Source organism: Xiphias gladius, chromosome 19 (genome assembly GCF_016859285.1).
Source record: "Xiphias gladius isolate SHS-SW01 ecotype Sanya breed wild chromosome 19, ASM1685928v1, whole genome shotgun sequence".
NCBI lineage: Eukaryota > Metazoa > Chordata > Actinopteri > Istiophoriformes > Xiphiidae > Xiphias > Xiphias gladius.
This window is the reverse complement of record NC_053418.1, coordinates 742,027-765,785: the sequence shown is the minus strand read 5'-3', so window position 1 is coordinate 765,785 and position 23,759 is coordinate 742,027. Positions and strand designations below refer to the sequence as shown.

The 23,759-nt window shown below is 42.5% G+C and overlaps 1 protein-coding gene across 1 annotated transcript; it reads left to right on the top strand.

Annotated features, from left to right (window-relative positions):
- Nucleotides 1-1,046: 1,046 nt before the first annotated feature.
- Nucleotides 1,047-23,652, top strand: mfsd14bb (major facilitator superfamily domain containing 14Bb). Its single transcript, XM_040154615.1, has 12 exons — nucleotides 1,047-1,799; nucleotides 5,208-5,300; nucleotides 6,985-7,047; nucleotides 8,062-8,189; nucleotides 10,559-10,673; nucleotides 13,085-13,303; nucleotides 15,052-15,165; nucleotides 16,241-16,312; nucleotides 16,812-16,924; nucleotides 17,165-17,262; nucleotides 17,372-17,514; nucleotides 18,041-23,652. The coding sequence occupies exons 1-12, from the start codon at nucleotides 1,743-1,745 to the stop codon at nucleotides 18,269-18,271; spliced, it is 1,446 nt and encodes a 481-aa protein (XP_040010549.1). The 5' UTR covers nucleotides 1,047-1,742; the 3' UTR covers nucleotides 18,272-23,652.
- Nucleotides 23,653-23,759: the final 107 nt, after the last annotated feature.

The window sequence follows — 23,759 nt, the reverse complement described above, 5'->3', positions numbered from 1 at the left end:
ACTTTGTGAATTAAAATCACGGAAGCAGAAACTGCTATCGTTTTAGATTGTTCTTATTTATTTTCTATGGTTTAACTGTATTTCTTATTCGATGGTTGTATGTCTTTATGATCCTGGTTTGTGGCACATACTGTGTTGTCTGTCTGTCTTACGTGCTTCTCCTGTAACTCATTGTCATTGCTGCCTATCGTGGCCACGAGACTTTTCTGACTTTCAGTCACGTCACCGCGTCAGTGTGTTTAATGTAGATCTCAAACAGTAAGTCAGTCATCCGTTAGTCAATTACCAGAAAATGTATCCACAACTACTGCATGAAGGAGTTCATTGTTTAAGACAGTTTTCAAACTTGTCCAAACTTCTGAACTGTGCGGATTGACTGCACTTATGCAACATGATCTTTGGTTTGTTGCTTGTACACAATTGACATTTTAAAACCACTTGTCTTGGACTTGGCCTTTTCACTATTTTTTGAAATTTTAGAAAACAAAATCAGCGGCAGATTAATTGTTAGCAAAAAAAAAAAAAAAAATGGGAGGGAAAAAATGGGAGAAACCTGAGGAAGAGCAACAGAGGAGGGAAAGACAGGAAATAGATGACGTGTGTCTACAGAATATAGAGTAACATAGTAGATTATAGGTGCAGCTCTTGTATGTAATAAAACACATTATGTTTACTTCTAGAAAAACTGGATATTCATTTTGGTGATGAAAGTTCAGTTGCTTCCAAAATTCTGCCAGTGCGAAATCACAGTTGCACAGACCTATAAAGAAACTGTTATATTCACACATGATTTTTAAAGATGTCCAGGCGTCTTCCTCAAACTCGAAAAGATCCCTCCAGTTGTTTGAGTCGTCTGTTAAGCAGGCTTTTATTCTGAAACGCTCTGGCCGGATGTGTGATGTATTACGCCGGTTGCCTTGACGCTGGTTTCGTGCAGGTTTGCGCTGAAGCCAAAAATTCTTGCTCCGCCGAGTCCCGCCTTTCTCCCTCTTGCTAAATAGTGATCCGTGAGAATGTTGGCAGCGCGGTTTGTTGCTGGGTCTTCCTGCCAAATACTGACACTCTCTGTTGACCTGTTTTTCTCACAGGCGGAGCCATGACAGCAGAACCGTTTACACACGATCAGTGTTTGGGCTTTGCTGTGGGCCGAGACGTTAAATATAACGGCACCGTGCGCCGTTAAGCTAGAACCGGACCTGCACCGCATTGTAGTGCCGACGGCGGCTCAGCAGGCGGCGCGCTTCCTACCGAATACAGAGATAAGGAGTGACTGTTAACGTACGTGCTGATCCAAAGTCAGATCTGTTAGCCATTGACTTTGTAATGGAGATTCGAACCTGAAAAAAACTGATCTGGGAACAGCTGACACCGCGCGGCAGGGGGAAAACCTCGTTCGATTTGAATCCCGGGACGACCCATTAGGGCGGCGTTTATCCTTTAAACGATAATTGATTAACATGAGGCGACAACGCCGCTCACCCGGGAGACTCTGGCAATAAAAACCAACGTGACAAACTGTTAAATTACAATCAGAGCAGAGGAATTTAGGTAAAAACGAAAGCCAAGCCCCCGCCACAGTTTACCGCTCCGGTGGCGAGCCGACTTTAGCCCGAGTCCATGATAGCACAGCAGAAACGTAGTTATAATCCACACAGCGGGACACCCTGGAAGAGACTAAGAAACCGCAGGAGGATGCCGGGCAACACGGACTTGATGTGAAAATCGTTACCGCAAGATGTGAAATGAACCGGGAGAAAGCAGCGACCGAGGCCAACGACATCATGTTGGTCCGGAGCTCGGTGAGTGGTGCGCTAGCTGGCTCGGTTAGCACTGTCGGCTAACGCTGGTCTGCATGGAAACGTCCGTTTAAAATGAAGAGAAACAGCTGGCAGCTGACGGACTGCGATGAACAAACGGATATTAAACAACCGAGATGTTAAGTTCAGTTGTTTGGTGTCGCTTGCCCTAGATTAACCCTAGTAGTTAATTCAGAGGGTTAGCTAGACTGTGATGTAACTCTTCCGTTTTAGTTAGTTCACTTAAACTATCCAACTAGTTCTGTCGTCAGCTAGTTAGCTCAAGTTTACTGTAGGCAAACGCCGATGATTAGCAGTTAGTTAGTTTCACGGGTCCAAACATTAGCCGTCCCTCCTCTCTGTTCGGGGGTGGAAATTTAGGACTCAGATGTTAACTGGAGATAGTTTCCAAAGTAAAAGAACTAGTACTTCACTGCAGAAGTAATCACTTACAAATAAAACATCCTGCAGTGAAAGTCTTATCTAAGTAAATGTATGTAAATGTCACAAGGGAAAATGCACATAAAGTAGTAAAGGACCTCAATGGAGGAAAATGTCTGCTGCGACTGTTACATTATTATGTATTATACCATTAGATTATTATTACCCCAGCATCCATAGAAAAGCAGCTTTTTACTGCTGTAGTTGGTGGAGTTGGAGCCAATTCTTTGTAAAGGACTGCACCGAATCATTATTTTCATTATGGGTGAATCGGTCGATTGATTGATTGTTTGGTATATTGATGAATTCTCATCACAGTTACCGAGAGCACGAAGTGACACCTTCACATTTCTTGTTTTGTCCAACCCACAGTCTGAACTTTAAATGATTTAAATCATTAAAGGAGAAGCAGCAAATTCTCATATTTCAGGAGTTGGTAGCATGAAATGTTTGGCATTTTTACACGTAAAATGAATATCACAATTATAAAAATAGCTGCCGGTAATTTTTTGTTAATCGACTAATCTTTTCAGCTGTAGGTAGTTTAATCTTCAACAAAACATTTTATAAGCCATTCATATGCAAGAAATCCTAATTTGTTAAGTAACGTGAAACTAAAGCAGTTAAATAAATGTAGTGGAGTGGAAATGTAGTTAATTAACAGTTAGTTAGTTAAATGCTGCTTTGTTTTTTGACAAAGGTAAACACTCCATGGTAGAGCACGATAAAATAGAGCTGACTTTGTTAATCGTAATTTTCTTGTGATAAATAGGTACCTAATCTTTAAAACAGTGCAGTTCTGCGAATCGAATGTGGCTTCTACTTTACTACATAAGCTTTTTAAGAAAATAATGGGGGGTATGGCCTTTCACTGACGGCATCTTGTAAAATTTCCACGGCTGAGGTCATGCAAAGTGTGATCCAGTTAATCCAGTTGTAAAGTCCAAATAAAACTTTCCACTGGACTATTTGTTGTTAGTTCAGCTTCACGTTCAAAGAGTCCGTTATTTTCATAGTCAGTTTTCCATCATAATCCTGGTAAATCAAGTTCCCAGAGGCCAAGGTGACGTCTTCAGGTATCTTGTCTGACCAGTATACTACAACACAAAGATATTCAGTTAACAATGATTTTGAGAACTAACACCAAAGAATGATTGGTGTGTTTCCATGATAAACGACTTAGAAGCTTGGGATATTCTTCCAGTTTAATTATCTGTGACTTCAGCTCTAAAATAGTCCAAAAGTAGTGTCATTTTGACTTCACATTAATTTGACAGATTTCTGAACTGAGTTTGGCCTACAGCTCTCTGTGCCAGGGAGACAAGCACTTGTTTGACACTACTAACGGGCTCATCTGTTGCCCGTCTTTATTAGAAACTGATTAATAGGTACAGTCAGATCATTATTACCTGTGAAGCCAACCCACCATACAGCTCCATGGTGAATTATTTGGCAAAATGAGAGATAAAATGAAAGTCAGGGTTTATTTTGTCCTATCAGTGTCTTAACACAACAAAACAACAACTAGGAATAAATTCACCAACACTGAACTGGTCTCTCAGTTCACTGTTGCGTTGTTTGTGTGGATTTAATGCTCTTCTTTGTCGTATGTCATTATAAACTGAATATCTTTGGGTTTTTGACAAAAACAAGGCACATGAAAATGTTACCTGGGGCTGTGGGAAACCACGATAGGCATTTCTATTATTTTCTGACATTTTATAGACAAAACGGCTAATTGATTATCTGAGAAAATAATCTGTATATTAATCAATCTTTAAATAATCAGATGTTTCAGCCCTAGAAATAATTAAAAATGGCGTTCACAATTTCCCAGAGTCCTAAGTGAAGTCTTTTAATGTCTTATTTTGTCTCGCCAACAGTTCCAAACCCAAAAGTGATCAGCTTACTGTTGTAGAAGATAAATATTCACATTTGAAAAGCGGCACCCAAATAATTATTGGCATTTTCTCTTAAATACATTTACCCTCAGAATTTCTACACTAAAATGAAATGGTGTCCAGTAAATGTAGAGAACTACATAGTAACTAGGGAGTGAACTCAGACACAGACCTACACTATCTGGCCATGTAGTTGTGTTTTTTTATGTGTGTAACTTCTTGATGTTGTGGCTTTGTTCACATCTTTGACGTATAGCAGGAACAGATAAACAGCCCCGGCATCCTGTTTTTTAGACTTGGTTCAGGAATACCAGAATAAACTTGGACAGTAATGTGCAGCTTTAGATTTTACAACAGTACATGATACAAACCTCATCAGAGTTTCTAATAATGTAATAATAGTGCAAAAATATAAAAATATCAGTGTTAAATAATGCAGTGCGATGTCCTTTTTACTATTTCTTTCAACATTAATATTCCCCATGTCATTGCTTTGCATGTCTTTAATTATGTACCTCTGTGTTATATGTTTTAAATATTACCTGACAGTGTAGTATAATAGGCCTTTCTCTTTCTATTATCGCTCTAAATGCTTATAAATGATCTCAATAACTTATTATTATTATTTTAACTATTATGTTTTCAGTGTGACTGTGTAACAAGTGTCCAGGGACTACAGATAACAAAGTAACCCTTTGGCTAACTCTGGTGCATTTACAGCAGTGCATATTAATGTTCACTGTCCATGTAAATAAACCAACAGATGAGTAAATTAGTAAACAAAATATGTAGCTGTATATGCATTTGGAAAAACATGACTGCAGATCTGGTTTCCTGTTGCTTTTAGGTGCTTTTCTGAATCTTAAAATGAGAACAGTAATAGAAAACTTCCACGTTGCTGCACCACCAAGAAAATGAGAAGAAACATTGGCGAGGTCGGAGGTCAGATCCATCGTGACCGAATGTGGCTGTGGAGCAGTGGAAGCCGTTAGTTTTACCGGATTGTACAGGAAGTGAGGTAATTCCCACAGATGAATGGTTAATATTTCTGGCTCTCTTGTCGCCGCAGCCTGGCCGAGGCCGAGCCAGAGTGACTCATGCGGTGGTGGTGATCTTCTTGGAGTTCTTTGCCTGGGGGCTGCTGACCACGCCCATGCTGACCGTAAGTAAACACGCACCTAACATCCACATCAACACGCATCGTTTCATGCGGTAAAAGTTCACCAGCCGGGCTCAATCTGTTACCGGTCAGCTGGGTGTCTGAGGGTCGATCACCCCGGGCCTCAACCACAGAGCCAGATTTACATGGTTTCATGAAGCTGGCTCTCTAACTTCAGGTCAGAACCTGTCAGCAGCCCGACTACTGACTAAAAACGGAGTCATCATTCCTACATGCATTCACACACTGTCGTCGCTCACCCTGGCAGCAGGTTGTAATGGAAGTCTAAACATAGCTTAAGACTCGTGTTGGCATTTGAGGGCCCTGTCCTCGGGATGGATTTGGGAGATCCCCCGCTTTCGGCCTCCGTGCTGAGCTAAGCTAAACACGTCTTGGACTAGGGATCCGAATTTTAAGCAGTTTCCTTAACCGATAGTCGGCCACATTAACAATCAATAGTCGGTTAATCGTTAACAATTTATGATATACAGTGCTCTTTTTCCATAATAAAAGCATTCTTTTAACCATTGACGTGACCAATGTTCACCTCAAAATCAGAGTAAATTCGGAATTTAAAGAACAGATTAAGTAAACTCCAAGTTATTTGAATTATAAATTGAACAACACAAAATAAGCACTTCATTTAAAACTGTGGCGCTTCCACCCCCAGTCAGACAAAATCCAAAGTATTTAACATAGAAAACAGGCTTCAGTGGAGAACATACATTAGATAAGACTGAACATGTTGGACATATCCAACAGTTGAAGTCTGAGCCATTTTTCCTTTATCAGAAAGCCTGTAGCCTTCAACAGTAAATGACCCGTAACGTTCTCAAATAAACATGGAACAGGTTCCCCAGTCCCCTCACTGCAGATTCTGGTTTTACTGCTCTTGTATAGGATAATAAACATATACATTATAGAGTGACTTGTGCATTATTCAATGTCGCTAACGTCAATACAGCTGCTGGAAACACTACACGTCCTGATCTTCTGTATTGTCGGGTAATGTATTTTTAATCAATTTAATTATTAACAATAATTCATCAATAAGCGATTAGCCATCGACAAGTCAATCTTGGACCTATCTCTGTACTGGACACAGACGAAACTGATGTCCACCAGAAACATCTGACTTCTAGAAAGAAAGCAAACAAGCGTGTTTTCCAAAAGTTTGGCGCATTCCTTTAATTTTTCTTCTGAAGTCCCTCGGTTTGTTTCCAGGGTGAAACGAGTTTAATAAAAGTGCTGTAATTGAACAGCGTGGAACCTCAGTCAGGGTGACAGTTTGTCCTGTCCTGTCCCTAATCCGTTTGTCCTTCAGCAGCCAAACTCCACAGGCCTGAGTGCTGATGTATCACAGTCTGCATCATACGAACAGAAGAGGCGCACTGTGTGTTACACGTGTCGAACAGGCGTGTTAAGTAATGTTTCTGCAGTACATTTTGTTAATTATTCACACAACTGACTCATTAAGATACCCTTTAACATGATCCAGAGAAGTGCCTGAAAATTAAACTCGTGTGAGTGACAGAGTATAAGAAGTAAGACAGACAGCCAGACACGTGGATGTCTGAATAGTGAGTTAATCCATTCAAAGTGCTATGAACGTTGAAAGCAGTATACATGTTCTATTTTTCAAGAGCCATAGCCATGATCTTCTGCTGTTGTTTTAATGTTGTTTCAGGTCCTCCATGAGACGTTTCCTCAGCACACCTTCCTGATGAACGGCCTGGTTCAGGGAGTGAAGGTAAGATCTCTGCCACAGCATCAACACATGAAGTGTAATCTGTACAGTTCAAGAAAATTAATATTGGACCATATATCATTATCTGATTTTCAAATAACTCAAATATCAATACCGGTACATGTCGGGCTGTAATAAATAGCGAGTCTGCGGCTGCATGGCCGTAAGTGATAGAGAAACTCTATTTAATGCGGTTTGCTCTCGTCATGGCTGATCCCTGATCTGCTTAATAACGTCAGTGTCTGAGCAGTTTGACAAGACCGAAGGCTGAAGTTTTAGAGGTGCTCTTCACCGGTGTATTACCACTAATAAAGTCATGTGACGTGAATTGTACATGATGGTAGTGCTCTGGTGGCCCTTCCTCTTTGTTTCCTACCATTTCTCACCTCCCTCTACCCGCATTTCTTCTTGTCTCTATGCTGTTGACTATCTAATAAAACTATAAAATGTCCTAGGGCCACAAATAGAAAACAGACAGAAACTTGACCAGAGACGATTCTGATAATTGAAAAATCGTTTGATTTACTTTTCAAGCAGAAATGCCAAGAACGTGCTGGTTCCAGCTCTTTAAATGTGAGGAGTTTCTGTTTCTGTCTGTTTTTATATCTTTGTAAACTGAACATCCTCGGAAACGTCATCTTGAGCTCTGGGAAACTGAGAGGGACATTTTATAGAAAAAGACAAATAATCAATTATTCAAGAAAATAATCATTAGTTTTAGCCCTACCCACAACTCAGAGTCATTTTCATGATAGAATAATCTGCCGATTATTTTCTCAGTTACTTGTTTGGTCTACAAAACCTCAGAAAACAATGAGAAATGTCCATCACAACATCTTCACAAGGTGAATCAAATTGTCAAATCTTAGGACCTGGAACCATGAAACGTTTCACAGTTTTGCCTTGAAAATGACTTAAACGGTTAGTTGATTGTCGAAAAAGGATCATTCCTGACCGCTTTGTTTCATATGCATATTGCGTGGGGACTGCCTTTCTGTGATCGTGTACCTTTTGCAGGGCTTCCTGTCGTTCCTGTCGGCTCCTCTGATTGGTGCGCTGTCAGACATCTGGGGCAGAAAGTCCTTCCTCCTCATGACGGTCTTCTTCACCTGTGCCCCCATCCCCTTCATGAGGATCAGCCCCTGGTGAGACAGTAATTATCTGTTTGTGTGTGGGTGTGAGAAGTTGAAACACAGCCTTTACCTCCAAGGAGAAATGTTGAAGTTTTGAGCCTTTCCTGTCCTAAGCCAGTGTCTGAATTGGTGTGAGGTGGTATTCAGCTGCCAGAAGGAAACAGTAGGAACTAGTGCACATTACAGTTGTCTTCAAAAATTTGAGCTAATTCCATATTTAGTAAAGACTGCTGATGCTTTTTCTCGATTAGTCAGTTAGTTGTTTGATCTATACATTTTCAGAAAATGGCAAAAAGTGCTCATCAGTTTCCTGGACCCCAAGGTGACGTCTTCAGATGTCGTTTTTCCCCAGAATAGTCCAAAACCCATAATATTCAGTTTACGGTTGTATAAAGCAGAGAAAAACAGCATTTTAGCTTCATAAATGACTAAACCCATTCCCAGAATAGTCCCAACTAATTTTCTGTCAATGGGATAATCGATGAATTGATTGAATTGTTTTCAGCTCTATTATATTCAATGTCTAGATTAGAAATGGTCTCTGCTGAGTAAAATGTTCAGAATCTGCTTGAAGCAGCCAACCTCTCTAATGGAATAATGTTGTGATTTTTGTTCCTGAATATTAATTGCACTGTGGATGTAAAGCCTGTAGTGTCTCTTAGCTGCAGCCAACATCACGAGTCTGATACAGAGCAGTAATGATTAATCAATCGGAAGAAATGAATGGACAGCTATTTTGACAATTACCAAAAGAAAGTCTTATTTTCCAGCTTTTCCCTGTTTCATCTCACAGTAAACTGAACATCTTTGGGTTAGACACTGTGGGTTGGACAAAAGCAGACGTTTGAAGACGTCACTTTGGACTGTAGGAAACTGGGACTAAAAATGTTCACTGTTTTTTGATGTTTCAAACAGTAAACAACAAATCAATAAAGGACAAAAATGGTTAGTTGCAGGCCTGGTTCGGTCTCTCAGAGGTGCTAGGGTTTGTGGAGTGTCTGCTGCAGCCTCTTGTTTCATCAGGCTTCACACTGTTTGACCAGTTCAGCCAGTCACATGTTGTTCATGTGAGCAGCGGAGGATCAGCCTATCAGGCCGCAAACATTTTAACCAGACACCCAGAGCCGGAGTATTAGAACACACTCTCCTCTCCTGATGGTCTCAAACAGGCCTGCTCTCTGTTACAGTCTATGTGTTTTCTTCAGGGAAGATCCACGGGTCAGATGCCGTATGTATTTCTAAGAAATGTGCCGTGAAACATGAGCAGAAGTGGAGTGTTGAATATCCGTTTGTTTCCCTCTAAAGGCCCTGGATTACAAAGAAACTGTGTGTGATATTCAGGTCACAGTTGAGGTCGACTTTTTAAAAAACATCTCTCAGTGTTTGTTTCAGAAAGACAGAAAATATGTAATTCCTATATAATTCCCGAGTAATTCTTAGCTCATAGGTAAAGTAGCTCTAAAGTCTGATGTTTCACTACATTTTAAAATGATTGAGGCCGTCCTGCCTGGGGCTGCAGACTGGACCACGGCGGAATGAGATCAGCTGATATCAGCTGTCTCGAGACTGAGATCAGACACGTGGTTTGTGCATCACGTGTCACAAATCCTCAGTTCAAACTGATCAAATGAAACGTTTTTCGGGTCTCCCAGCTTTGTCAGTCTAAAGCCAGTTTTCCACGACCAGAAGAAATTTCTGGACCACGGTTTACATAAGTATAAATTCAGACGCTACAGAAACTCATAAGAAGACTGGAATTCTCTTTCTCTTAAGACTGTGTGGTGTTTGTACCTGTTATGTTAATATTGTTTAGTTTTATCTTTTAGTTTGTGGCACTTATTCTCTTCAAACGTCTGTCCTATATTGCACTGTGGTCCATGAGAAACGACATTTCATTTTCCTGTATGTAGACATACTGTACAAATGTGCAAAAATGACAGTATAAGGGAACTTGAACTTGAACTTGAACTTGACTGTAGCTGTCCTGTGGTGTTTTCACGTTGATTGACACGTGTCATTTTGTATTTTTAACCCTGGTCTGACACTCTGAGCCAGTCAGCTGGCCGGGTCACCGGGACTTCTCCTGGTGCTCCTGATGGCCATTCTGGGCCTGAGTGACAAGGTTTATCGTCATCATGAGTGTCAGCATAATACTGGGACCCTGTGTCCCAGCAGCTGAATTTTTCATTTTCAAGAACCTGGAAATTGAGGAATTTAGGGCAATGACAGGATTATGTTGCTTCACATGTCCCCTCTGAACCAGAAATACGTCAAATGACAGAATCCAGACATCGTGAAAATGCTGTTGGCTTTAAATGAAACCGTTTCCCTGTGTAATTGTGTGCATAATCTGATCTGGGGTTTCCTGTCTGTGTGTGCAGGTGGTATTTTGCTCTGATCTCCGTCTCAGGGATCTTCGCCGTGACCTTCTCGGTGATCTTCGCCTACGTCGCCGACATTACAGAGGAGCACGAGAGGAGCACAGCCTACGGCCTGGTAACTACAGTTTCATACTGCAGATTAGATCACTCAGCATGTCCGCCAGTTCTACAGGAGGTGACTTCAGCTTTGTCCAATCAGTTCAGCAGTGCGACCAAAGAAACGCCAACTTCCCAGGTTTTAAAGAGAAAAAGTCCGAGCTGGAGTGGATGTGCTTGCCGGCTCTGCTACCTGACTGAATGTTATAGAATTATGTCGACATAATAGAGCAGCACTGCAGACCACGTACTTACTGTAATAGCATATTGTGTGTGTATAATGGTGGTCCTGCTCTGTGCTCACAGAGCTGTTTCACATTGTTTCCTGCCATTATAGAGATCTAGGGTGGATCAGGGTCACAGGCCGGTCAGGAAGTTCAAGAAAAAAATGGACTCCCCGAGCTGTCTGTGTGGTTTATGTTGCGGTTCAAAGACCAATAGAGATCCTGTCAACAGATTTTTTAAGTTGAGGAAGAAATACAATACATTTCAATATATGTGCACAAGCCGTCCCTGTCACCCCGCTGCGGTTGTTTGCTTGGTGTTTCCCCTCGTGTAATGATGCTGTATGATGGTTAAATACTGGTTTAAAACTGTGGCTCTAGGAATAACTCTTGACTGTGTCTTTTTGACTCAGACTAACTGACACCAAAACCTGCCAGAGTCAGCTTTAGTTGCAGGTCGATTAGTTCAACTGATGTACCTCCCTGGGTATTGGCTTATTGGTTAAAGTTCAAAAATATATGTTTTAAGACATTTTTCTATGGTCACGGTGCAGTTCAACACTCAGAGGACTGAAGTTACTGCGTATGTGTTCTCTTTATGCACGTTTTCTTCCAAGTTGTAGCAGTTGAGTTTTGTGAGAACTGAAGTCTTTTAAGTTAGTATCTTTGGTAAGTCTGAAAAAACACATTACATTTACAGTGTACACACACACACCACCCGGTCGACTTTAAAAAAGCTGGGGTCGAAACCCCGCATCCTGCCAAGTTAACAGTGGTTTGAATCACATTTTTGAGAATACAGAATAGCAGTGCTACTTGTGTTGATGTGAGATTTGAAGATGAGTTCAGGGTCTAAAGCAACTCTTTATCTTCATCATTTGCCAGAAGTTTTATCCGCAGAAGTAAAATGTGTCTTTAATGAGTTAGACGACATGACATGGCTTGATGCTTCGTGTAAATTTGCATTTAATATGCACAGAACGTGTGTCTCATCAGTGACACGCGTAGTGATTGATGACACACACACATACAGTCTTGTTCCATTATCCCCATGGGGACACTCATTGACATAAAGAGGTCTGCGGGAACCTTAATTTTTTTCCCCACGGTGACACAAGTCCCTATGGGTTAGTGTGTAATCAGGTTAAAGTCCCTACTGGGATATATAAACAAGCCCACACACAGACACACTCAACTTTTACAGGTTTACGCCTCAAAACACTCTCAAAATACAGAGAACAAAACTGAGTTTTAACTTGGACTTACACTGTGCAGTGAACAGCTGGAAGGGCTTTGGTTGCAAGCTCATGTCTGGTTCTAGAAAATGGCAGTTTCATCAGTAGCTGGTTATCGGCGCACGTGTGACACAAGTTGTGTGAGCTTTCCTAATGAAGCCCAGTATTCATGTTAAAAGATGTTTGTACCTGCCATTATGCCCTGCAGTGGCTATCAGGCTGTCATAAATCTACTGACCCCCCGACAGAGGACACCATTCTCTAGCCTCGACCTGACTTACCTTTAAGCTGCCTTTAACGCCTGCTCAGAGCAGTTACTCGGCAGCCTTACATCTGTACCTGCTTAGACCAAATAAAACATGGCTGGATCCGCTGGCTTGCTGGGCAGTTTAATTTGAATGCTACGGCCCAATCATTTGTCCAAACACCGTGACGACATAAATGGTTCTACTACTCTGAGCAAGCCCTGTGGTATCAGAAACTTCTTCAGTTATGTCTCTTGACTCGGATTAACAAATAAAGGTATTAAATGAATTCCCGCATGAGTGTAAGAGTGCCGTCGGTCTGCAGGGTCTCTAGGTGGTCATCCACTCAGTTCCTGGTGCTTCATGGACATCCGGAAGGCTCAACATGACCGCAGCCCTCTTTATCTGCGCTCACACACTCAGCACAACCCTCTGTAGCAGGTTATATTCACTTTTGTCTACAGTATCACCACTTAACATCTTGTCAAACTAACCGACTGTCTGTCGCAAGTCCAACAGTGTAGGACTAACGTAGGATTATAGGAGTGTAATTATAAGTCTGTGGAGTAAAAGATCTTTAAAGATTTAATACCACATCATCCATCTGTCAACATGCATCATTCTGGGGAAATGATGCATGTTGAAAATGAAAACTGCAGGTTTTGAGTCTGTTCTGGTCCCACGCATTCACCTCCTCTCACTCTGTGTGTTTTTGTGTCTCATCAGGTCTCGGCGACCTTCGCTGCCAGTTTGGTGACGAGCCCGGCCATTGGGGCCTACCTGTCAGACCAGTATGGAGACAGCCTGGTGGTCCTGGTTGCCACGGTGATCGCCGTGGCCGACATCGCCTTCGTGTTCTTCGTCGTCCCCGAGTCGCTGCCGGACAAGATGAGGCTGACGTCGTGGGGCTTCCCCATCTCCTGGGAGCAGGCCGACCCCTTCGCTGTGAGTTCGGGGAGACTAAGACACCACAGTGTAACAGCACGGGGTCAGAGGTCAGAGGTCACGTGTAGTTTGTTTTTAACAGGCTTTCTGTCACACAGTAAGTCAAAGAAGCCCGAGAGGAAAAACAAAAGAATGTGGCCATCATCAGCCTACCGATGCTGCATATTTTAAATTTGCCAGCTCAGTACCAAATTTGTTTTGCAAAGGTTAACACTTTAAGTTTATTTAGCATATATAACCGATCTATAAAGACGTAACAACCGGTTTCTCACAGACTCTGATGCAGCTGTGATCAGATCTGTGTTTATTAATGTCTTTGTTAACTCTAACTCCTCCTGGCTGCCGGATAAACAGATAAGCTGTAACTACACAGCTGTAATAATGTAAAATATGTAAAACAAATACTGAAAGTTACTAAACACTTGATATGTCCTTATCTTATTAGAACTACATTATATTCTGTTCTAAACCATTTACTACATGTTTATAAATATTAATAAGGGGACTTAAAGAATAGTGTTACCAAAAAATTTTACGTCAGTTTGAGCTACAACAGAGGTGGAGGACACTTCTCATGCAGTAGCTCTGATTTTCTGCAGTTTTTCAGCTGTAAACCCTCCAGAGGTCTCAGTGAATAACTCCTGCATTTAAAATATTTCTGTAAAACAAGACCTGAATCCTCTGACAGGTAATTTGACCTTGAAAACAGACTCTTTCCTTTTGTAGTGCAGAAACACAAAGGGTGTGACAGGTTGAGGTAGAAGATATGGACAGGGTATTTGCAGATCCTTTAAAAAGTCTTAAAAAGTCTCAAATTGGATCTTTAAATTTAAAGGCCATTAGATGTCTTAAAATGTCTTATTTTTAAATGTGAAATGTCTTAAATTTTGAAGCTAAAGACAACCCCCAAGCGTCTTTAGGTAAGAAGTAAAGTCTGCTCCTCTCCTCAGAGATTGTATGGCTTTTTTAACTGGTGACTGCTTTAACGTGTTTCCCTACAGGTTTAATGAGCTGTTAAAATGGACGGAAGGTTAGTGCAAATATGTCCGGACCTGCCGAGATGAACACTAGCAGCTAACTGAGCTTTGTTTCGAGGGATACCTGTCAGTGGAGCACAGTTATATTAGATTAAACATTTTGATTATCAGACTTGGATTATTTTATATGTGATTTACACCTGTTATATGGACACACATGTCAGCATTCAAAAAATATCCATATTAATATCTTGATATGGCCCAGCCCTAGCATGCTTTCAGTCCTTATGGAGAAAGTATCACATTGTCTTCGGCGAGGTCTTTTAAAAAGCATTCAATTTGATTTCAAAAAGTGTGCGGAAACTCTGTGTGGGCTCGGTTCCTGCCACTGAATGCCAGTGGGAGAGGATAGGAGAAATGACTTCATGCTTAGCCTCTTTCTTTATAATTACACTGGTATAAATAGTTAAGGATTAGCTTTGTGTTCTCAAAAAAGGAAAGGAAACAAAAAAAAATTTGAAAGACTCCAGCACAAGCAGATAATTCTCAAAGCTGTGCTAAAAACAGCTACAGATGGAGCTAGAAGAGAAGTGAGGAAAAGAAATTAATAGACGTGTTTGTAACATAGTAAAAAAGTTGGTGAATGGAAGGCCCAACACTGCCAGGACGACAGGCTGACTTCCCATCAGGGCAGCAGTGGACTCAGCAGGTCCTTTATTAAACGTGTCTATCGATCGACTGACAGTTGATGGTGTTGTGTTGTGTGTTCAGTCTCTGCGTCGTGTGGGGAAAGACAGCACAGTGCTGCTGATATGTGTCACAGTGTTCCTGTCCTACCTGCCTGAAGCCGGCCAGTACTCCAGCTTCTTCCTCTACCTGAGACAGGTAACACACAGACACACACGTGCTCTCCATAGCTCTTAACCCAAATCAGACTTAAATCTAACCCAATGGCCAAAGTATCCTAACATCAACAACCTGTTTTCAGACTGTACACCACATGCTGCTGCTATCCACCATCCAGCTGCTGTAATCTCATCACGCAGCTAAATAGAGAAGGTTGTAGCTCAAAACTGAGGAGTGTGTAGCAATAGGACAGTAATAGGATTCACAGATCTGAGATACAGGATGAAGCTAATCCATTTTGCACAGTCTCAGTGATTAACAGAATTTTGATCTGTGCTCTGGAAGGAATGGCAAGTCACTGAAGAGTAAGAGCTAAAACTGGGGTGATAATAAAAATCACAGAACATTCATTTATACAGTCCCGATGATGGATCTATGTGCAGCTCTGACCCGGTTCTGATGTTACCGTTGTTTTGCATTTTCTTCCTCCAGATGTGCTTCTTTTACTCTCAAGATATGAGCCAGTTTTCAATTAAGAAAATTTCTGCAACCATTATTAATCATTGGTTCTTTGTCTGTGGCGCGACCTCCCCCGCTTCCTTGTAATAGGGTTTTTTATTTTCTTTTTTTTGCTACTAACAGTATTCCGTTTAACATCCGTTGCCTTGCATCACCCTTCTTCAGACAAACTAGAGATAAAAAAGCAAATGACTCTGTGATCTTACATTTTAGTATTTGTCGTGGCACTTTACATACCATTTCCCACACGGTGCCTCTAACTGCTGGATGTGGAAATACTAGTTCAACACATCAACTTAAAAGGTGGTGATATGCTGTGTTCAATACTCGACATCAGTTATTGCTGATTTGATGTATGAAAATGATGTTAGAGTTATGAAAACAAGCGTCATTGAATCATTTCCTCTCAATAAAACATAATATAAATGTTCAGCATGTTTCCTTCACGGGGAGGTAATGTGGAATGACATATTGGTGTTGATTCATTCTAATTCAGTTTGTCTGAGTTGTAATGAGCTGTTTTGTTCCGTGTGAGAGTTTGTCATCGCCAGCGGCTTATTTCGTCTCACAGTCCTCGTCTGTGTGTCTGTTTCAGGTGATCGAGTTCTCTCCTGCAGCCATCGCCGCCTTCATTGCCATGGTGGGAATCCTCTCCATAGTCGCTCAGGTACGGAACCAACCAGCTGGCGCCATCTGGGAGGATTTGTTAGAGCCGCGGTCCTTAACCGCAGCCAGGTCTTAAAATAAGTTCATATGAAATAAAAATCATGCAGTTGATATGCTTTCATCTGCAAAACGGGGTCACGCTCCTGAAACAGTTAAGAACCACCTGTTAGAGAATCCGCTTTTTTTTTTTCCTTGTCTGTTTTCAAAAAAAAAAAGAAGAATCTGGAGAATCTTCATTTTTTTTTTTTTTAAGGTCTGACAGAACATTTGCAGATGATGCAGCTGTTGTTTAAATGCCTATATAGACGAGGCCAGGGAAAACACGGGAAAACCTTTTTATATTTTCAGACATTAAGGAAATGTCCAACACTTAGAATAAGATGAAATAATGTCAAGATTTGTGCTGCTGAATTTGTGGCTTGTGTATTTTGGTCATCTTTGCTTCCTCATACATTATGTACCATAATCTCTCATCGTGTCTGTATGTGTGTCTCTGTCAGACTCTCCTCCTCAGTGTGTTAATGAGCACCATTGGTAATAAGAACACAGTCCTTCTCGGTCTGGGTTTTCAGCTCTTCCAGCTGGCCTGGTACGGCTTCGGCTCCGAGCCATGGTGAGTCACTAATTTCAGTTTTTCAGTGGGTGTGAATATTTTTGAGGCCATTTCTCACAGTATAGATATTGTGTTTTCTGTTTTCTCTCATATAAAATCATAACAATAAATAAGCCGCCTGTCTCTCAGGTGACCTCAACGTTATGTTCAGTCATAGACAATAATATATATAAAATATTGACCATCTGTTACGTTAGTATCCAGGTTATTGTTAGTGGCATTGTCTTTTATCTTTTTCAGGATGATGTGGGCAGCAGGAACAGTAGCAGCTATGTCCTCCATCACCTTCCCAGCAGTCTCTGCTCTGGTGTCACACAGCGCCTCGGCTGACCAGCAAGGTGAGTGCACCTGTCGATCCGTCTGCCCGTCCGTCTGAAGGAAGAAGGGGAAATGAAATGGAAGGGACAACGGAACCACTCATAACCTGCCGTCTGTCTGTGTACTCAGGTGTGGCTCAGGGGATGATCACAGGTATCAGAGGTCTCTGTAACGGTTTGGGTCCAGCTCTCTACGGCTTCATCTTCTTCCTCTTCAACGTGGAGCTGAACGACATGGAGCCGGTGGCAGGAAGACCCACACAGAACACAGAGGTACACGCGTGCAAACACACACGCACAGACGCTAAAGTTCTGCTGCCGAACCCGAACCTGACGAGTCCCGACCAGAATATCACCCTCAGGGTGTTTAGTTGTGTTAAAGCTTTAGGCTCCGGTCAGGTTTGGTTATTTCACAGGGTTATTTTATAAAGACTTTTTTTTTTTTTTTCTCTAATTTTCCGCTCTCTGTTATAAGGCGAGTCGTTTAGTCGTCAACTAGATAAAAGACGGAACAAGTCAGAGTGAGCGTACACAATGTCTTAAATGGCTAAAATCGAGCAGAAGTAATGGGTCTGTCCCAGTACCCACACTCGAAAGCATGAAAGCTACAGGACGTATACAAGTGTCAGAAAAATGACGACACACCGTTCACTGGATAATCAGGACACCGAAGTATTTTGGGTTCCTCACCGTTTTTAGTTGGGGCTTCTTTTTTTGTATTTTTCTTTTTTGGTTCAGTTTTCAAAGTACCTGTGTTTATATTGTTTACCTAATGCATAATCTGTCTCTGTCTACGTAGAAGTCAGTCATCCCCGGTCCTCCCTTCCTGTTCGGAGCGTGCGCCGTCTTGTTCGCTCTTTTCGTCGCCGTCTTCATCCCCGAGCACCACCGACTGGCCGACATCAAGACCTGCTCCACCCGCAAGACCAGCGGCACCACCACAGCACACGCTCAGAACGCCAGCTCTCTGGCCTCGCCCACCAGCGACACAGAGGATATCGAGCCGCTCCTACAGGACAGCAGCATGTGACTGACAGCTGGTCCGGCCAGTCACAGCGCTGAGGCCCCACCTCTGCTCTGCAAGTTCCACCCCTTTCAAAATAAACCGATTTCAGCTTTTATTTTTTAATTTTTTTTATACCCTCAGATCCAGACTTTTCAGATAAAAGAGTCTGGTAACGTTAGGCGGCAATCACACTGACGAGCTGATTTTTATTTTAATCCTTTACAGGACAGATGACATTTATTCCCTTTGACATCAATTCACAGGACTCATTTTTCATTTAGCAGCACGAATTTCATTTTGGTAAAAATGTAGATTCAGGTTGGTTTAAAATGTAGACTCAGTCTCAAAATCTAGTTTAGAATGTTAAAGGACCGGTGGTGTTGCCGCTCTTTTAACTTGTCCTCCTGGTTCTGGTTAATATTCTCAGACCCGGAACCGTAGAACAGCCTTTCATGGTCGTCCTCTTACAGGTGTCTCTGCTGCCTTCTCTGTTGCAGCTGTTGTTGCCGTAATCTAAATCTTCCGTTGATTTTCATGCCATTGTCAACATTTACACTATTAATATAAGAAAGCCTTTATTCTAATTGGATCAGCATTCACGTTATCGCTTATCGACCTAAAGCCATTTTAGCACCTTGCCCGATTGTGCTTGTGTAGGTGTAACCAAAGGGCTCTGAACCATCGGTGGGTCTGTCAGCATGAGACTGAAAACGAAAAAACCAGAACGCCGTCTGGTCAGAGGATGTGAGAGCAGATAAACTTTAAACCTCTGAAAACATTGTTGTGAATCTTGAAACAACCAAAGTGTGGGACCACATCGCTCATCGCTGACTGAGAAAATGTGTTTTCTGTTTCTAAACAGTCGACTACAATCGGCTGTTTGTATTTTCCCACCGTAATTTCGTTTTCAGATTTGATGGAACGTTGCTGAGTAAATTTTGTTGCCGCTGTTCAGTACCTTGCGTCACTGAGGCCCAAGCGAACTTTCACTTGTTTTTCCCGCCGCGTGTTTTCACTTTTTTGAAGTAATTTTTCCCTGTGTATATATGATATGAACTAAACGGGGCAGCGCGGCGGTGCAGTGCTGTGCCTCGTCGCCTCACAGCAAGAGGGTTCTCCCCGTGCCGGGTACTCCAGCTTCCTTCCACGGTCCGAAGACGAGCGGGTTAACTGGCGACTCTAAAGTGCCCGTACGTGTGAATGTGAGCGTGGCAGGTCGCTTGTATCTGCGTGTCGGCCCTGTGATAGGCTGGCGACCTGTCCAGGGTGTACCCCGCCTCTCAAACAGTCGTTAGTTGCAGCTCTAGACATCGTAACCACTCAAACGCCAGGGCGTCGCCGCTACTGTCCGCTTAAGGAGAAGGTCCGTGAACTAGTCACCCTGTGTGACGGGGCCATACCTGTGTGAAGACATATCTTTTTTTTTTTTTGTTCTAATACTCTGTAGTAATCTGCACTGAGCACCAGCCCGTGTTTACTATAGTACAGAGCGGTTTCTGAAGTCACTCTACACTCGTTTCTCAAAGCCGTCAGTCTGGTTGCCACCTAAACACTCTGCAGTCAGTTGGTATCTGCTCTACCTAACTCCACCCGTCAGGTTTGCAGAGTTCAGGAGATCAAATGCTCCTCGCTGTACAGGATCACTGGTGAGGCGGAGGTGCGTTGAATTCACTGCACAGCTGAGACCAGGTGTCTCCAAACTACAGACTGTTGTTTTCAAACTGAAACTCTTCACCAGGACGGAGGAACGTGGCGAGGACGGTGAGGTCAGAGCCGCCATGGATCAGAGGACAAACGACTCACGAAAGAGGAAGTTGTCCCCGGCGGGGGGCAGTGTGGGCCCAGGGAGCAGGTGTGTTTGATTGTGTTGGCGCTGTCGTCTAACTGTCACCTCCACCATTCTCCGCAAACCGTCAGCTTACGCGCTGGATTTCTTGGCTGCGAATACCAAGACTACTGGATAACCGTAACCATGGCAACAGTCACACGACAGTCACACTGAGCATGTGCCAGCTCCGACCGACCGTGACATCACCGTCCTCCCCTGCTGGGTGTTTCCGTGGCGAGGAGAAATAAAGATATATTTAGGAAGTAATTGAAACAGTTTGAAGTGCTTTTAGTTGCACTCGTATGGAGCCTTGGAGACGTCAGGAAGGGAAAACCAGGAATCCAGTTCGAGTCTTTTGTGCCTCTTGATTTAGTAACTCAGGCTCTCAGTGAGAAAATTCCTGCTCTCTGTGAAGTCATTCGGCCGCTCGACCTTGGAACCGTGGCTCCCGATCTAGTTCTTTGAGCTCCTGATGTAACGTCATCTTATATATTTTGCTTTCTTTCCCCTCGTGGAGGACAGTAAAGACCTTCGGTGCGGTGCACGTCAGGCCGCGGTTTCTCCAGAGCCCTGAAGCTGGATTTTTATCAAGCGGACGAAATCTGCAGCAGAGTCTGAGTTTTCTTTTGAGGTGGAACAATCCGTTATCTTGCAAAGTGTGTTTAACGGTTCGCAAAGAAAGCGCAGCTTTGTTTTCAGCAGCCGGGTCCTGAAGTATTTCCACATGTCTCAGTCCAAGATCACAATCGAACCGCATCCAAGATGTAGATGAAGTGATCCACGGTTGGTGGACAACTTTTTTCCCCCTTCTCTCCGTGACATCTCCCAGACTCCATACGCGTGATTCATTTCAATAGGTCACTTTCAGTGTCATTTCCCTGCTTCTCGTGTTTAGCCTGTCGGGTATTTTCAGGCAGTTTGATCTTAAAGCGCTCCGAGTTACTGATTTAGATTGAACGTGTGTTTCCAGTCCAGGCCTGAGGGTCTGATCTTGATCTGTGCGGTGAATGCAGTTTGATTTTTAAACCACAGCCAGGGAAGAGTCTCACTTTCAGATTCGGCAGGTCTTAACAACCAAATGGTGCCATGCTTTTTGTTTTTCTTTCACTTTTTCTTTTTTGTACTTTGCCTTTCTCTACCGAGTTTGTAAGAGGTCAAACCGCCACATTCCAAAAGAGAAATGCACTGATGTGCAGGGATGGACGGTACATGAGATTTGCAGCCAGTCAGCTAGAACATGCAAACTCTCCATCACATTTACCCACCTTACAGACTGGAAGGCTCACGTGCTGAGTCAGGATAGTTTTCCTGCGGGTGTCGATTAACTTTGAAAACTCAACTCTCAGTCCTGAAGCTGGACAGGTGTTGTTGTGAACCTCTGGTCAGAGTCAGTCACTGGTCTGGATGTCACCTGAATCCATTACTGATATTCTGTTACTTGAGCACTGCACGGTACAGATCTGGATCGATCCTCACACTTGTCACTTGGTCCAAAGTACTGTAAATGGGATAGATGCTGCATTCAAGTGATATCTTACGTGTGGGAATACAAGCTTCTGACCGGGGGAGCCGGCTCATGCCTGCCACCTGGTGGCTGTTACAGACGAAAAGAAACCAAAACTTTCCGGTCTCCAGCTCAGGATTTCTCCCCGCGTTCAGGCGACATCCTGGTATTTGTTTGTTTTCCGGCAACATAACGGGAACGCGGCGTCAATGTCGTCACAGCTACAGAAACACCTGAGCGTCCCGGTGATGAGGTAGATGAAGGTGTGTAGCTTCACGAAGCACAATCATGTTCCAACCACGGCCGATTTGTCCTTTAATGCAGCAGCAAGATTTGCTCAGAGACTTTATCATCTCTCCAGATTTCTGTCTTCATCTCTAAAACATCTTGTTTTCTTTTTTCAGTCTTGAGCTCCTCCAGCTTCCTCTTTTTGAACCGAACCGAGACTGTAATCTCGTTTCACGTTTGGTTTTTCTCTTTGTCGCTGAAGATGTCAAACAAAGACAGATGGACCTACCGTATATTTTTCTACAGTCAGTCTGAAGCCCTGCGGAGTTGTTACTGAACGTCCCAGAATCCTCTGTTCTGGTACGGGACTGTCCTCATCCTCCTTCGTTCAGCTCTGTCTCTCTGGTCTCTATGTCGCTGCTGCGTTCAGGTCTCACTGGAAAGTTTCTCTCAAGCGTCGTCGCTTGTCCTGATGATACCTTGATGATAGCTCGTGCACCAGGTGTCCAGTTCCCGATCCGAGTGCCGTGATATTGATTATCTGCTGATACTGAGTCTGATCTGATACTGATATTGACCTAAATGTTGATTAAATATGTACCTGTCACGCTGATGTAACAGCTTTAGATACTAAATCTGACAAAACGTATTTTCTTCAGAAGCCACTTGATCCGAACACTGAAGGTCCTGGTTCACAGACGTTAAGATGATCAGTTTAAATTATTGATCTGATATGAAGGAGAGTTTAGCTGGAGACTGTGGCCCCTGAAGCTAGAGATCCTCTAGAGACAGGGGGTCTCACTCTGCTGGATTTTTGTAGAGCTACAGAAACAGCCAGTCCACTCTGATTTTACAGAGGTGGTTTAGTGCAAAGGAGCGAAATCTGAAAGATTCTAACTTCCAAACCTGAAACTGTTTGTTCTGAGCACAAACGAGATAAATTGGTTTCCCACTGAAAAGGACTAAACCACAAGTCCATGAGTTGCTTTGTGGATGTGGACATCAGCAGGTTTTAATATTTCAACATAGTTTTGTGCTCTGAAGAGATTTCTCCTTCACAAGCTGGTAACAGGTTTTTAATTTAAGTCGCAGAATCATTTTTCTCTTATTTTGATCTTTTTTCACGAGGGTCGAGTATCTTGATACTTTTTCTTTGTGCCGTCATTTATGTTTGACAGTTGTTTATTTTTATTTTTAGTTTTTGACAGCATCTAACATTTGACAAATCTTGTTGGAAAACATCTTGACGTTTCTCAAACCGTTTCCAAAATGAACAATGGTTTTGGTGTTGGAACTGAGACCGCGCGACGCTGAGAGAATTTCCCGAGGTTCGAGTGTTGGGATGTGAAAAGCGAGGTGGCTCTTCTTTCTTTGGGCGTAACTTTCCAGAGCGACCTGAAGGCGACGACATGGGCGCCAGAGAAAACGGCAGCAACCGAACTGATGATGAACAGACGTGTTACTGAAGCTTTTACGAACTCTGTTTTTTGTACGTCAGCGCTTCTGGCTGATTCTAAATCTCTAAGTCTACTGAGAAAACCTTTTTTATTTTACCGACAGTATTTACTAGAGAGAAAAGTAACTGATCCAGTCAGACATTTCCAAATGCTCCACCTCCTCCTCTGTGTACATGATGCAGAACATTTGCTGATTGCTGCACTTTAATTTCTCTGACCGTGTGCCTCTAATCATTCTCCATGTTCATATCTGTTTTTATATATAAACAAAGAGACGCTGAATGACGTCCACGTGTTGTGCATTTGCTTTCTTTTATCTTATTAAGAACATAATTTTGAATAATATCTATGATAACAATAATAATAAAGAGAAATGTATGGAATTTGACATTTGGTCTTTTTTATCTTATGTGTACTGGTTCATGGATTTTGTAATTTGTTTTATAAAGTTTTAAAATAACCTTATTTGTCAAACCAGGCTTGTGCTCAAACTGA

What these genes read in the sequence shown, in the direction of transcription:
- mfsd14bb (XM_040154615.1), top strand. Translation starts at nt 1,743, where the DNA reads ATGAACCGGGAGAAAGCAGCGACCGAGGCCAACGACATCATGTTGGTC. An exon ending in AGCAGGCCGACCCCTTCGCT is followed by an intron (nt 13,304 to 15,051) that starts GTGAGTTCGGGG and finishes TTGTGTGTTCAG; the next exon opens with TCTCTGCGTCGTGTGGGGAA. An exon ending in GGCTTCGGCTCCGAGCCATG is followed by an intron (nt 16,925 to 17,164) that starts GTGAGTCACTAA and finishes TATCTTTTTCAG; the next exon opens with GATGATGTGGGCAGCAGGAA.